The sequence below is a fragment of the Gopherus evgoodei genome, chromosome 1 (assembly GCF_007399415.2).
Source record: "Gopherus evgoodei ecotype Sinaloan lineage chromosome 1, rGopEvg1_v1.p, whole genome shotgun sequence".
In the NCBI taxonomy this organism is placed as follows: Eukaryota; Metazoa; Chordata; order Testudines; family Testudinidae; genus Gopherus; species Gopherus evgoodei.
In genome coordinates, this window is record NC_044322.1 from 158,113,475 (window position 1) to 158,127,919 (window position 14,445).

Consider the following 14,445-nt stretch of genomic DNA (forward strand, 5'->3'; position numbering starts at 1 on the left):
AAGGGCCAAGCTCCAAAGGCCCAACCCCCTTACGTTCTCAGGGTGGCTCCACCCTCCATAAGCACAATGCAGCTATTAAACAACACTGGAAGGAGCACTTTGAGAGCCTACTAATCCACAGGCCAACAGTCTCAAAAGACACCTAGTTTATTCCACAATGCCCAGCAATGGAACACCTTGTTGATTCCCCCATCTTCTGAGAAAGTCTGACATGACATCATTCAGACCAAAAAAAAAAAAAAAATCACAAGTCTCCAGGTCCAGATGGCATCCCAGCTGAGGTTTTTAAAGCTGGTGGAACAATGCTACAGCACAAACTTTGCCAACTCCTCAACAAAATCTAGACCTGCGAAGACATTCCACCTGATTTTAACAATGCTAATTTGTTACAATATTCAAGAAAGGGGACAGAACTTTGTGCGGGAGCTACAGAGGTATTGCTTTCCTCTCCATCACAGGGAAGATTCTTGCCCGGATCCTACTAAGCTTCCTCCTCCCCCTTGCCGAGGAACTCCTCTCTGAATCACAGTGGGACTTCAGGCCAGCCCAAGGCACAATTGACATGACCTTCATGGCACAACAGATTCAGGAGAAGTGCAGAGAGAAACACCAGTTCATGCAGAGAGCAACACCAGCAATGTTCATGGCATTCATCGACCTAACCAAGGCCTTTGACTCTATCAATAGTGATGCCCCATGGAAGGTGCTAAGTTTGGCTGTCCACAGAAATTCATTTCTATCATCAGACTACTCCATGATGGGATGACTGCCACCATTCTGTGCAACGGCTCAGAGACCGAACCATTCACCATTTGCATTGGTGTCAAGCAGGGCTGTGTCACTGCTCCAACACTCTACTCCATTTACCTTGCCGTGATCCTGATTCTCATTCATGACTGCCATCCTGATGGAATCAGGATTGAGTAGTGTATGGATGGCCAGCTCCTCAATCTTCAGTATCTCCAAACAAAATCTAAGATCACGAGAATTGGCATCACTGACCTACTGTATGCAGATGATTGCATCATTCTTGCACACACAGAGGCTGACCTGCAAAGCACCCTAAATCTTTTTGCAGATGCCTATCACAGCCTGGGTCTCTCTCCCAACAACAGAACACCAAGGTACTTTACCAGCCCTTACCAGCATAAACTACTCTTCATACTCCACAAATGACCATCAGTGGAGAACCCTTGGAAAATGTGGATCATTTTCCGTACCTTGGCAGTCACCTCTCCCAATCAGCCAGCACTGACACAGAAATTGAATACAGCATCCGTTGTGCCAGCACAACTTTTGGAAGACTACTCAAACAAGTCTTCAATGATAGGGATCAACAAACAGATACCAAGATCTTGGTTGACAAGACAGTTGTCATCCCCACTCTTCTCTATGGATGTGAGACCTGTGTAACCTACAGATGTCGTCTCAAGCGAATGGAGTGGTTCCAGTAGCGCTGCCTCAGGAGGATTCTCAGGATCAGCTGGGAAGACAGAGGTACTAACATCAGCATTCTCTCTGCAGCCAACATCAGTAGTATAGAAGCACAGGTCATGAAACACCAAATCCACTGGACTGGCCGCTGTGTATGTATGCCTCACACTTGCCTCCCGAAACAAGAACTCTTCTCTCAGTTAAGTCAGGGAAGAAGGGCTCACGGAGGGTAGCAGAAGTGTTTCAAATACATACTGAAAGTACATCTTAAAAAGGGAGGCATCAACCCAACGAACTGGGAGGACTTAGTATGGAACAGAACATAGTGACTCCACACCATACACCAAGTCACAGCTCACTTTGAGAACGGATGTGCTCATGAGACAGAGAAGCGACAAAGGAGGAAAGAAAGGGAACACTCCAGCCAACAACTGTGTCTCCTCCAAGATTACACCTGTCACTTCTGTGGGAAAACCTGCAGGGCAAGAATTGGGCTCCTCAGCTACTTAAACTCACCAATGAACCCCCTTGGTAGACATCATCCTCGTATTGAGGGATAGCCGAAGAAGACAACAGACAAAACCTAACTATGTTGCAACCAAACAAAAAGCCATTGGGCATTAGCAGAGTTAAAGAATGCTTAGATCACATCTACATGCAACTACTGATTAAAGCAACCAGACAGTTTCATACTGGTTTCTGCCCTTCTGGGGGCAAAGTTGTGCAGAAGCATGTGTGACTACTGAAACAAGCTGAAACTAAGAGGATGAAAAGGTGAACAAGAAATAACAATATGCAGGAAAAGTAAGGGATATATATCAATAGACCACAAAAGGCAGGAAATATTTGAAAAAACAAAGACCTTACCACATGAGCAAACTTCATAGTTATAATTCAGTACTGGTGGAACTTCAGTAGCTGAAGCAGTGCTGGGAGTTGTAGCGAAGGTGAGGGGCAAACAACACTGTGGTAAAAATGCCTAGGCTCTGTCTGCACTACATCTTACACCACTAACACCAATGCTCCAGCAGCAAATTATAGATACAAGATATGCTAGTGTAGATGCAGCCATAGAAAAAAACAGGACTATTATAGTAGAACTGGAGAAAAAAAATCACTCAAAAGTACCCCCATAACACACACAAACATATCCCTAAAATCTTTTGAGGGGCTTTAGGTGAGAGAGGCGGAAAAAGATCCTGATTTGTCAGATAAAAGTGAAATTAAATCCAATTAAATAATTGAATACATGTGGGATTGTGGTCCAGAAATTACACACAGAGCAGTGAGCTCTAATCAGAAAGACATGTTATCTCCTTTTGAAAAGAAAGGTTAAAGATCTGATCAGCTGAAATACTATGGTCAAATATTTAAATCTAGTCTCACCTTTGCCCTCTGTTTGCTGGTTGGCAAAATTTAAAATTTCGTGGCAGAAGTGCTGGCGCTCATCTTTTGTTAAGTGATCATCACTGGCTAAAAGACTGCTTGTTTGAAGATATCTGACACACCACGTTAAGGAACTGAGGGGAAAGGACTACAATCCATTTCAGAAACACTTTGGTGGGGAAAAAAATGTGATTAATTTTTGTGTTACTGCTTTTCTACCCTCCAGATACTAGATAAGCTGCTTTAGCATCAACAGAAATTCCCACTAGAAAATAAAGCAATGGAAGGGTTCACTATCACTAAAGCCCATTACAGAAGCATCTTTTTATTTTACTGCAGATTATCTAATAAAAAGTTATCTACCCCACTTATTAGATTTTGCTATATAAACGTATTACTGACTGGAGGAAAATTCACTTGCTCTTTACTAACCACAGATAAATGAACTGCACAGCCAAAACACTGATGCATTACATTACACTGTGATAAAAATTAAATTTTAAATAAGCTCTAGCATTTGATTAAATTCTAATTTATTGGTGTGTACCATAAATTTAGTGCACAGAACTCTGCTCTGGGAATCCGCCAAATGTGATAGCAGCACTTACCATAACTAATCATAAGAAAGGAATTTATATTCTCTTGGAGTACTGGGGGTACGAGGACTTGCTGCAGTACAGTATTCACTAAGACTACATCATTAGCTCAACAGCATTTTTTGTAAGAGCACATTTTGAAACATACAGAATAAAAATTTCAAAAGTGCCCAAGTGACTTGGGAGCCTAGGGCCCATTATTAGAGGAGACGTAGGCAGTTAGGACCCTAAATCTAACTGAAAATCAGTTGGATTTAGCCTCCAGTATGTTAACGTGTAGGCAGAAACTGTGTATAGTGTGATGTTTATTGGACCAAAAATAAGTATCATCATACAAACTTTAGGGCCAACATATCCTTGTCTACAAGCGCCAACAGAAAATGTTTACACTAGATTTGTTAGTCTAATATAATGTGTCACATGATCTATGCTTTGTTAACTCTGTCACAAGGACTCAGATGTTGAAATACAAAACAGGCAAACATAAGAACAACCTGTATAAAGAGATCAAAGACATTGAATGGACTGTAGAAAAGTCAACAGCTTAATCTCATTGGCTGCTGACTGGACTCCCTCTAGCCTCACATCCAACATATTTAGGTCAGAAAATATGTATGTCAACAGTACTCCAATCTGAATTTTCCAGGTTTCTTTATTTTAGAAGATACTTTTCAATTTGCCCTAGGTGTTTCTGACATTCTGCTAACTGCTTTCTTGTATGTGTGATAAGCAATGCCCAGCCCTCAGCAAGGTAAGTTTTTAGCGCCTCTTGAAGATAGACCTCTGCCTTCTGTGGACCCTTCTTCCTCCTGGAAAATAAACAAATAGTTTGCAACTGATCTAGGTATAACAGAATGCCATGGACACAAAACTTCTCTACATATACCCCAAACTTCTAGCAAGTTAACAAAACTGAAAAAGCAGCCACTTTTGAGATATACGCATTGAATATGCACTTGACAAAGTATTGTAATGGAAGATCATGCTATTAATTTTGCCAAAACCATATATCGGGGGATTGCTTATGCATATCAACCAAAGCCAAAAGTTGACTTTTAATTAGAAATACTACACAGTGACTACACAAAGCATTCAAACACAAATCTGTCTTGGAAAACATAGGAACCAAAGTCAAGGTTCTCCCCCTGCCAGCCCATTGGGGTTCATTAGTATGATGCAGCTGTCTCATTTTTATAATTAAAAACACACTTATTCAACAAGTTCTAAGTATACTAAAACTGAAAGAAAAAAAAAAGAGGAGATAGACCATTTAATTACAAAATAGCTCTACACAATCCCTATCTCGTGTCCTTCAGGCCAAAACCTGAGTGAATTCATGACCCTCATACGATGGCTGGAAGGTCTGATTAACTATGATGGATCAACAAGAGAAACAAGTTCCAGTGGAACAGGGCCCAAACCAAAACACACCGCCCTACTCTGAAACTACTTGAAATGTACAATGGGAAGTATCAATGAAATCTCTTCAGCAGAGCTTAACTGCACATTAGTTTACCTTCCAGTGTAACTTAATGTTGCGCATATTGCAAATAATAATAAAAACTCATTACACATATAGTATGTGTTGGAAATCACATTAGAAACCAAGCCTGAAAGCTTTTTAGCCTAGAGTAGGTGCAAGAGATATGGCTATTAGCCAGTTAATAAAAACAAAAAGGAATGAAGGCTCAGAGCCAAAAATTCACTACTAACTAACTGTTTACTCAGCACATCTGGATAGTTATCTTTATTATTTTCCCACTCCACCCCACCCCCCCCAAAAAAAGGGAGGGAATCACCTAACCACTGTTTTAGAGGCCTCTGACATTAAATCCAGCAGCATAAATTTATTCTATAGTTTGTTATTTGGGCTGTAAATTATTGCATCCATTTTCTGTGCAGTTCTTAACTATGGAACTCATTGTCCTCCTGGGCACAGCAGAGCCTAGGGTGATTTTTCCCAGTTGAAGAACGTAGAATAGCTAGCGGTTGGATTGCCTGATTATTATTTTGGGTATTGTGGTTTGGCATGACAGATTATTAGTGTCTCTTGTTTTTTGTATTATGTATTTTATTGATGAAAGAAAACCTATTTAAAATACTTGTATTAATCATACCTGGACTATTAAAAATATTCTATTGTTAAATGCACCTTTCAGAATACAGTTAATTTCCCTTATGGACTGTGTCCAAGCTTTTCAACACTATGGTATTTTTAGAAGACTTTTTAAAAATTCATTTACATATAAAATTCTGCCAAGTCCTTTCCAACAAGTTTAGCCGAGCGAATTCTTCCAGTATTTGTGTACATTTCAATGGTGGCATGGGACAGATCCTGTTTAAAGGTAAAGAAACAAGAATTTAACAAGTGCAAAACATGGAACAGAAAATAATTCATTCTTGAACCAAACACCCCAATGAACAGTTCAAAGTGAACATAAATTATATGCTGATTTTCATATAGGATTTTGTTTAGCAGTTGCACACAGATACTTCACAAGGGAAATGCCACACAATTATGCTAGTTTATTTGAAGGGACAATCATCATCTTAAAATGAAAGTCTTGAAAAAAGTTATCAAGTACTACTACACCTGAAAGAAACTGGAAAAGGATTGGGGGGGGGGCTATTTTCTACACCTGGTAACACTTTGCATCTAAGTAACCATCACTGTTTCCCCTGTATAATCAGTAACCCTCTATGTCAGTATTACACACAGCAAAAGAGGAAAGAAAAACATCTTTTGAAATAGGACAATGAGATTTTAATACCACAAAAACTGACAGGGATTACGGGCAGATGTAGTACTTGAAACTACTTCTAACTCATTTTTAAAGTGACTACATTTCTATATTCCGTTACCCTCTAGGCTAGATTTTTGTGCACCCTGTTCACATTTATCAGCTCATTACAAGTCTGTATAAGAGCCTTGTCATTTGGGTTTTTAATCAAACATTATGCAGCACTACTTGGAAATGTGTGCATGTACTGCTGGAGTGAAAGAGATCGTGTAACTAGTCCTATTCTGAAATAAATTTAATCTGAATGAGAGAGCAGGGGTGGGTCTAGGCATTTCGCCGCCCCAAGGACGGCAGGCAGGCTGCGTTCGGCGGCTTGCCTGAGGGAGGTCTGCTGGTCCCGCAGCTTCGGCGGACCTCCTGCAGCTGTGCCTGCAGGAGGTCCAGAAGCCATGGGACCAGCGGACCTCCAGCAGGCAAGCCACCGAAGGCACCCTGTCTGTCACCCCTGCAGCGCCGGAAGAGCACCCCCCCGTGGCTTGCTGCCTCAAGCACGCGCTTGGCATCCTGGGGCCTGGAGACACCCCTGTGAGAGAGGAACCTCAATCAACAGGTGCAATTCCCGAACAAAGAACTAAGAATTAAAGTTGTACATAGATATATTTTGAAACATTTATCTAGTTAAATAGTTTGAGGCACTCCGCTGGAAGACAACCAACCCTTGAGCCCCATTCCCTGCACAGCCACAACTTGCTGGTCAGTTTCCTTAGCCCTCCGTCCCTTCCCGCAGCTAAATTTCTAATATGGCTACAGACCCCTCTCCTTCACAAACACATTAACCAGAAAACCACCACATATATCACATGTTGGCAACTCCAACTCCTTCAGTCTCCTCACCCACTCTGGACCACGGATACCAACATTTTGTATCATTCTATCCATATACAGGCTAGAAACACAAACCTCCCTTCCTGCTATGTTCATCAACATTTCACCTCCCACATAGTCTAAAGACAGTCTTTCCCATTCAACATTTCACAATTAAGATCTTCCCTGTCGAGTCTCGATATACAGACTAAAACCCCATCTTTCTCTCATTAAGATCTCATGATGGTTTTACCCCACCCTCAAACTTCATTCCACGACCCCCTTCTGACAACAAAAATTACTACACAATCTCAGCAGAGGGGTACAATGCCTGAACCCAACTAAGCCCCGCTGCCCTGGGTAGGAGGGGGAGGGTGGGTAAGAGGATCTGAAGCCCAGCTTGTAATCCCACACAGTGGGGCTTGGCCTTTAGCCCCGGGACCCAGCAAGTCTAAAGCCAGCTGTGGTGACCCCATTAAAACAGTCTGAGAACCACTGAGATAGATCAAACATCCCTACATTGTCAATTGTAGACATACTGGCTATAAACACCTCAGTTACATACACACAAAAAGACAGGAGCCAACGTGTGTAGTACATTTTACACTTGATATGAAAAAGTTTCTAAAGTTGTTGAGACTTGATAATCTCTTAATTAGGACACTACAGAATCAGAAAAAGTAGTTCATGGAATTGTAGCTCAGCATTTTGTGACTTTCGAAATTTAAAAACCCTACAACATTACTTAAAGTGTATATGAATATTTCAAAATGTTTCAACATCCATAATTCCTAGTTTTAGTTGGAAATTTCCTTACTCTTCTAATTTTAATTAATTAAATAGATATCTTGATATTGTGTTGTCAGTAAATAGAAATGTCTCATTATAAAAATATGAATGTGCTTCAATTTCAAATTATATTTATTGATGCAACTGAGGTTGGAAATATATACACTTTTACAGTGTGCACTAATTACTTATTTGAATTTCTAATGCATTCAAGTTCTGTGCAGCCAGAGGCACAAAGGAATTTCACTAATGTAACTTCCAAGCTCTGCAGGCATTTATTTAGCTTACAATTTCTTAAATGCTGCAAGATCTCAGAGATTAGAGACCTTTACAAAGTTCTCAGAAGTTCAATTCAAATTTTTGCATTGTCATTCCAAAAATTTACTAGCTTACTAATATGCATTAGTTCTTACTGAGAAATTTGAAGTGTTTAGACCAAACCCTTTTTGAGATACTTTTACAAAATTGAAAAAGGGCACAATTTCCAAAGTCCCATATTTTAAGAGGGATTCATTCAATTTCCCTCAACTTCTTCCATACCAAACGTCACTGGCCTAACAGTATGTACAAGTTTCAGGCACAAGGGAGTTTTTTCATAAAGAAAAAAAATTGGGTGACATGAAAAGTCTGACTTAATACGAAGTAGCTTACAAATATAACTACAGAATCATTACTGTGGCTCCATAATAGAGAAAAGGAGATACCACATTACAAACACACAAGCTATGATTCTTTAACATACAACTAAGGTTTTGATCATTCAACAAGACACGCTATCTCCAACCCTTACACCTATGCTGAGTATCATCAGCTTCAATAGGATTAACATTATACTCAGGAAAAAAATCCCATTTAAGATCAAAGCTTAAGAAAATTTCCTGAAAAGCTGGATGCAAACATCAGACTGTTTCCTGAACAGATCTAATTTATCCATCATATAATCTAAGATCAGAATAATATATAGTTTCTGAAAGTATGGACAATTTTTTTTTTTTAGAACATATGAAGTTACAAATCCATTTACATCCCCATTGTAATAGGTATTCAGGTTAAACCAAAAATTTCAAAACCTTGTGACTAATGTTAAGCTCCCAACTCCATATTGTGACACTAACTAAACAATAGTGTGCACATTTGAATGTCAGGGTATGTCTTCACCACCGGCCGGATCAGTGGGCAGTGACCGATCCAGCAGGGATCGATTTATTGCATCTAGTCTAGACAATAAAATCAACCCTCAAGTGCTCTCCCGTTGTCTCCTGTACTCCAGCTCGGTGAGAGGCACAACTAGAGTCGATGGGGGAGCGGTAGCAGTCAACTCACCACAGTGAAGACACCACGATAAGTCGATCTAAGTACTTCAACTTCAGCTATGTTATTCACGGAGATGAAGTTGCGTAACTTATATCAATTCCCACCCCCCCACCCCGCTCCCCTGTGCAGACCAGGCCTCAGACTGCATAAGTGCCAGAATACAGAGACCTTAACATTAGGTACCCAAGGTTTGAAAATGATGGCCTTAACCATTCCATGAATATACATAACAGGTTCACCATTTTCTGTATGTATATTTACTACAGTGTAAATACTTCTACACCATACTTACTAAGTAGTGTTTTTCAAAAGCTTCTACAGATGATAAGGCCTCCTTGAGTTTCTTATAAGGGCTTTGTGCAGTGTTGGCTTCAAAATAAAATGAAGAAAATACTGATTACAGATTTTTGTTTTAATGTGCAATAATCAAATGTAGAGTGAGAACAACATTATTTTTATATTATGTGCTACAGTTAAAGATGGTCCAGACTATTTAGGTAACGTAATCTTGTTTTTTCAAATTCTAAATTAAAATGTCTAGTTAACAGGATTTATTTTACTGACCACTACATGTGTTGCTCCAGCCAAAATTCAAATTACATTACAGCAGCTATGAAAACTTCCCTACACTGTTTTAAAAATACTGTTCTATATCACATTCACCAAAATCTGTCAGAACATAAAATTATATTTAGATACTCCTCTGTATCTTAACAAGGTTAAGACTTCTCATACCCATTTTAGGGTTTATAAAAAACAGTATGAGAAGTTTCTGCACTTTACAGCAGGTCATGGCTACACTGGCGTTTTACAGCGCTGCAACTTTCTTGCTCAGGGGTGTGAAAAAACACCCCCCTGAGTGCTGCAGGATACAGCGCTGTAAAGCGCCAATGTAAACAGTGCTGCAGCGCTGGGAGCTCCAGCTGAGTGCCCAGCGCTGAAGCTAATCCCCATGAGGAGGTGGAGTACATGCAGCGCTGGGAGAGCTCTCTCCCAGCGCTGGCGCTGTGACTACCCTTAGAGAGACAAAATAGGTGATGTAATGTCTTCTATTTGACCAACTTCTGTTGGTGAAAGAGCCAAGTTTTTGATCTTACAGAGAGCTCTTCTTCAGGTCTGTACTTTATGTGGTATTTTAGTCTCTCAAATGACTTTGAAGTGTTGCATTCTACTCGAAAAGTCTGCAATATTGGAACTTAAAAAAAGTTGTTTGGTTTAACGTCTTTATGTCACTCCAAACACTTGGTGAGGAAAAAAAACTACCAACTGCAGCAAGTCAAAAATTATAAAAGGGAAAACTCGCTTTTAATGGAATTGCAGTAGACTGCATATTGCTGGATTCCCTTTCACTCATTATCCCACCTGCAAAAGTAGAATTACATCTCAGCATTTGGCAAACAGTACAAATAAATATCTACTGGTACAATTAGTGTAACATATGAAATTTTTTCTAGTAATTGTTTAGAGATTCAGACTGATACAGAAACAAGGCCAACTAAATCTACGTGGTTCTAATACAGTACAATGATGTCACTTTATAACCCTAGTTACATACAGGGTATACAATATCAGATAAGGATTCTTCTGTTTCATTTTCAAACTGAGAATTTTAATTTTAAGGCTTGTTGTAGGAGCAGTAATAAAAGTATAATTCGGAACCAAGAGCGATCAGAGATGTCTGCTGTGGCACCTCATAATGTTGATAAATTTAATATATACTGGGAAAGTCACACTCCACATTAAAGGATTATAATTAATTTTTTTTTTTTTTTAAATATCGAAATACACACACTATACCACTCATAAAGAACATATGCTCCCCCTTTTCCTTCACTCCCACAGTATCACGTGTACTTTTATCCACTTACAGAACACGATTTAATTCTCCCCATCTAAAGAGCTAATCTAAGAGGGAAGCCACCACATACTTAAACAGATAGCAAGGTATTACATAAAGTATATATGTTTTTGGTAGTACCTGTTTCAGGGCGCTCTGCTCCCAAGCCTGCTAACAGATCAACTGTTCTGTTAAGATCTTCTGAATTAGGTCCCTTTTCTGACACAAGTCCACACAGGTAACCAAGGGACTTTAGCTATGGAAATAAATACATGCCATAAATATGTTTCAAAAAGTTACAAATATTCATACAAAAAGCCTTGCTAACAAAGGTCTTCTACATCATGACTCCCAACAGATCATGTTTTGATAATAAATACTATTGTCATATTACTACACTTATAAAACCTTTATTAAAATTATCTCCTCAAGGGACAGACAGGAGAGCCTTCTAAAAGTGGCTGAGCATTTTACTTAAATAAGATTCCTTTCAGCTTTTCAAGGCTAAATTATATTTACAAGTCAATAACTTTTGGTATTAAAGACGTTAAAATGTAAACACTCGGCACTTATTTTTATAACACATTTGAAATATCGATACTTATTAAATCCAGGGTTTTGGTTTTTGTTTTTTTTTAAATGTAGAGAGAACAACTTTGATCAATCTGACAGTTACTAAGAGACAGGTGCATTTAAAATACCAGGTTTATAATATTTAATTAGTGTCTTGTGTTTCAGTAAAAAAAAAACTAAACTACACAACTGTATGAAGTCCAGAGCCTCCAATGTACAGACTGGGTGGCTATACAGACTGAAAACTCATTACAAATCTAATTATTTATATAATGCTGCATGTGAAGTGAAACATTTCTTCTTGAACAGAGATGATCAGCAGGGCTGCCTTTAACTAACACAGTTCCATTAAAGATGTAGGTGAATAGTTACTGATCATTATGGGACTGAACTGGGGATAGTTTGCTAAATTCTGTGTCAAAGGATGCTATCTGACTGAAGGTCAACCCTGGTGATTATTTTCTGATGTGAAGAATTAGATTGTCATTTTAGCTTAACAGATGTTACTGATCAACAAGTTATCCAATCTATTTTATAACAGGTCTCATTACTTGTCTTGCCCCTTGAAGTAGTAAATTTCACACTGTGTGGAATAACATTTTCTTTTAATGGTTCTAAATGGACTTTTTGTAATCCCACCTCTTTTGCGGCTTTGCCACTGGTTCTGGTGTTCTTCACTCCATGCCTCTAACATTGCAATCCTTCTACAGACTAACCTTTCCCTGCCCATTACATTTCTCAACATTCTCCCTCCCCATTTATCCACTCCACCTGTACTCCAACAATTAACTCCTCAACCCTATTTCAAAGCCAAGGGCATCCCCCAAAAGTTTTAATATAAAAACAGTTATACATTGTAATAATGGCTTGTAAATAGCCTGATGTACCCATCACCTCCTTGACTATTTTGCTTGTATGTTTTTCCATTTTATTCTTTAGTCTTGCCTTTTCAGGATATAAGCTCTTCTGTCTTCCTATGTTTATACAGCACCTAGAACAATGGAGTCCTAACCCTGATGGGGGATTTTAGGAGGTACTACTTCATAAACAAAGTAAAAACAGTAATTAAGAAAATGTGAGACTTCCCAGCAACTTGGGAGAGTAGCAGATAAGTGGGCTATTGAAGCCAACATTGTCAACAACTGTGAAGGTCAATTATTTCTACTGTAATTATATAACAGCCATGATTTCTATATTGTAACTAGATTTCTACAAAATCCATAATATGCCGGAAGTTTGGGGAAAAAATCAAAATATAAATAAAAAGTTTGGAGGAGCAGAGGCTCTTTTCAGCTCAGGGTTTGTCCTCTTGCAACACATTCACAGCACCCTCCTCCTCTCAGCTGACAGACTTCCTACATTCATTTCAAAGCTAATCAGCACCACTACTGATTAGCTAGAGCAGTCACTGCTTAGCAACATGAAGCACTTCTCTTTCCTCCCCTACATCAAAGAGCTAAGCATGTGCTTCAGTATTCTCAGCCCTTGCCTCCCAATGAAGAATTAGAAAAAAATGTAAACCTGATTGTATCAGGTAGCACAACAAAGTACTACCAGGCTAGTCTATGGATCAGTGTATTAAAGAACTTCTAGATTCACAATAAAACATGTCCCAGTTTGTCACAGAGCCATGGCACATTTCAAGTGATGTCTCTGTAACTGAAACATATCAGTTTGCTTACCTTTTCAGTGGCATAGCTCCACAGGCCAACTGTGTGGGAAACATTGGCATCTACTTGTGCTCGGTCACAACAGCCTTCTATTCTTTGTAGGACCTCTAAACAGCTCAAAAATACCCAGCAATCCAAAGCTCCAGGAGGAACAGAGACCTGAAGATGAACAGTAAAGGTCATTGAGAAATGAATAATTGCTTGATCATATTAGGACACAGCTTGAGAGACTGGGGAAGAGGTGCACTGCACAGGAAGTAGCTTCCATTTAAGGAGATTTAGAAGACTGAGGGCTAGTGTACACTACTGCTACACCAACGCTGCTGTAGCATATCTGAAGACATGCTATGCCAATGGAACAGTGCTCTCCTGTCAGGATAAATTACTCCACCTCAACTAGAGGTGAAAGCTATATCAGCAAGATAGCATCTCCAGCCGATATAGCACTATGCAGACAGTGCTTTAAGTTGATGAAACTTACATTGCTCCAGGGGGTAAGGGGGTTCATACCTGAGTGACATAAGTTACATCAACTTAAATGGTAGTGTTGAGCAAACCTAGGGTTTGTCTAATCTGGAAAGGAGTAAGAGAAAATCTGATAAAAGCATATTATACCTTTTGTTGTTTAAATACATTGGGAACTCCTACTTACTCTGTGTTGGGATACATGAGTAACGTGACAATCCAATTCTAAGGCACCGAATTTAAGGTAGAGAAGAGGAAGTGTTTTTTAGTGCAAAAGACGGTTACTCACCTTTGTAATTGTTGTTCTTCGAGATGTGTTGCTCACATCCATTCCAGTTAGGTGTGCGCGCCGCGCGTGCACGTTCGTCGGAAACTTTTTACCCTAGCAACTCCAGTGGGCCGGCAGGTCGCCCCTTGGAGTGGCGCCGCCATGGCGCCCAATATATATCCCTGCCAGCCCGCCCGCTCCTCAGTTCCTTCTTGCCGGCTACTCCGACAGTGGGGAAGGAGGGCGGGTGTGGAATGGATGTGAGCAACACATCTCGAAGAACAACAGTTACAAAGGTGAGTAACCGTCTTTTCTTCTTCGAGTGATTGCTCACATCCATTCCAGTTAGGTGAATCCCAAGCCATACCTAGGCGGTGGGGTCGGAGTGAGAAGTCGCGGCACGGAGCACTGCAGTTCCGAAGGCCGCATCCTCTCTTGACTGCTGGACCAGGGCGTAGTGGGAAGCAAAGGTGTGGACTGATGACCAGGTCGCTGCCCGACAGATTTC

The 14,445-nt window shown here is 39.9% G+C and overlaps 1 protein-coding gene across 1 annotated transcript in view; it reads right to left on the reverse strand.

Moving 5' to 3' along the window:
* The window catches only part of TRAPPC10 (trafficking protein particle complex 10), a 94,514-nt gene that overhangs the window by 36,388 nt on the left and 43,681 nt on the right, over positions 1-14,445 (reverse strand). Inside the window, exons 8-13 of the mRNA XM_030576679.1 lie at positions 13,217-13,363; positions 11,103-11,217; positions 9,417-9,493; positions 5,660-5,751; positions 4,085-4,225; positions 2,821-2,933 (exon numbers count right to left, since the gene is read on the reverse strand). Coding sequence (XP_030432539.1) covers positions 2,821-2,933; positions 4,085-4,225; positions 5,660-5,751; positions 9,417-9,493; positions 11,103-11,217; positions 13,217-13,363 — 685 coding nt within the window. The remainder of the gene's footprint in view (positions 1-2,820; positions 2,934-4,084; positions 4,226-5,659; positions 5,752-9,416; positions 9,494-11,102; positions 11,218-13,216; positions 13,364-14,445) is intronic.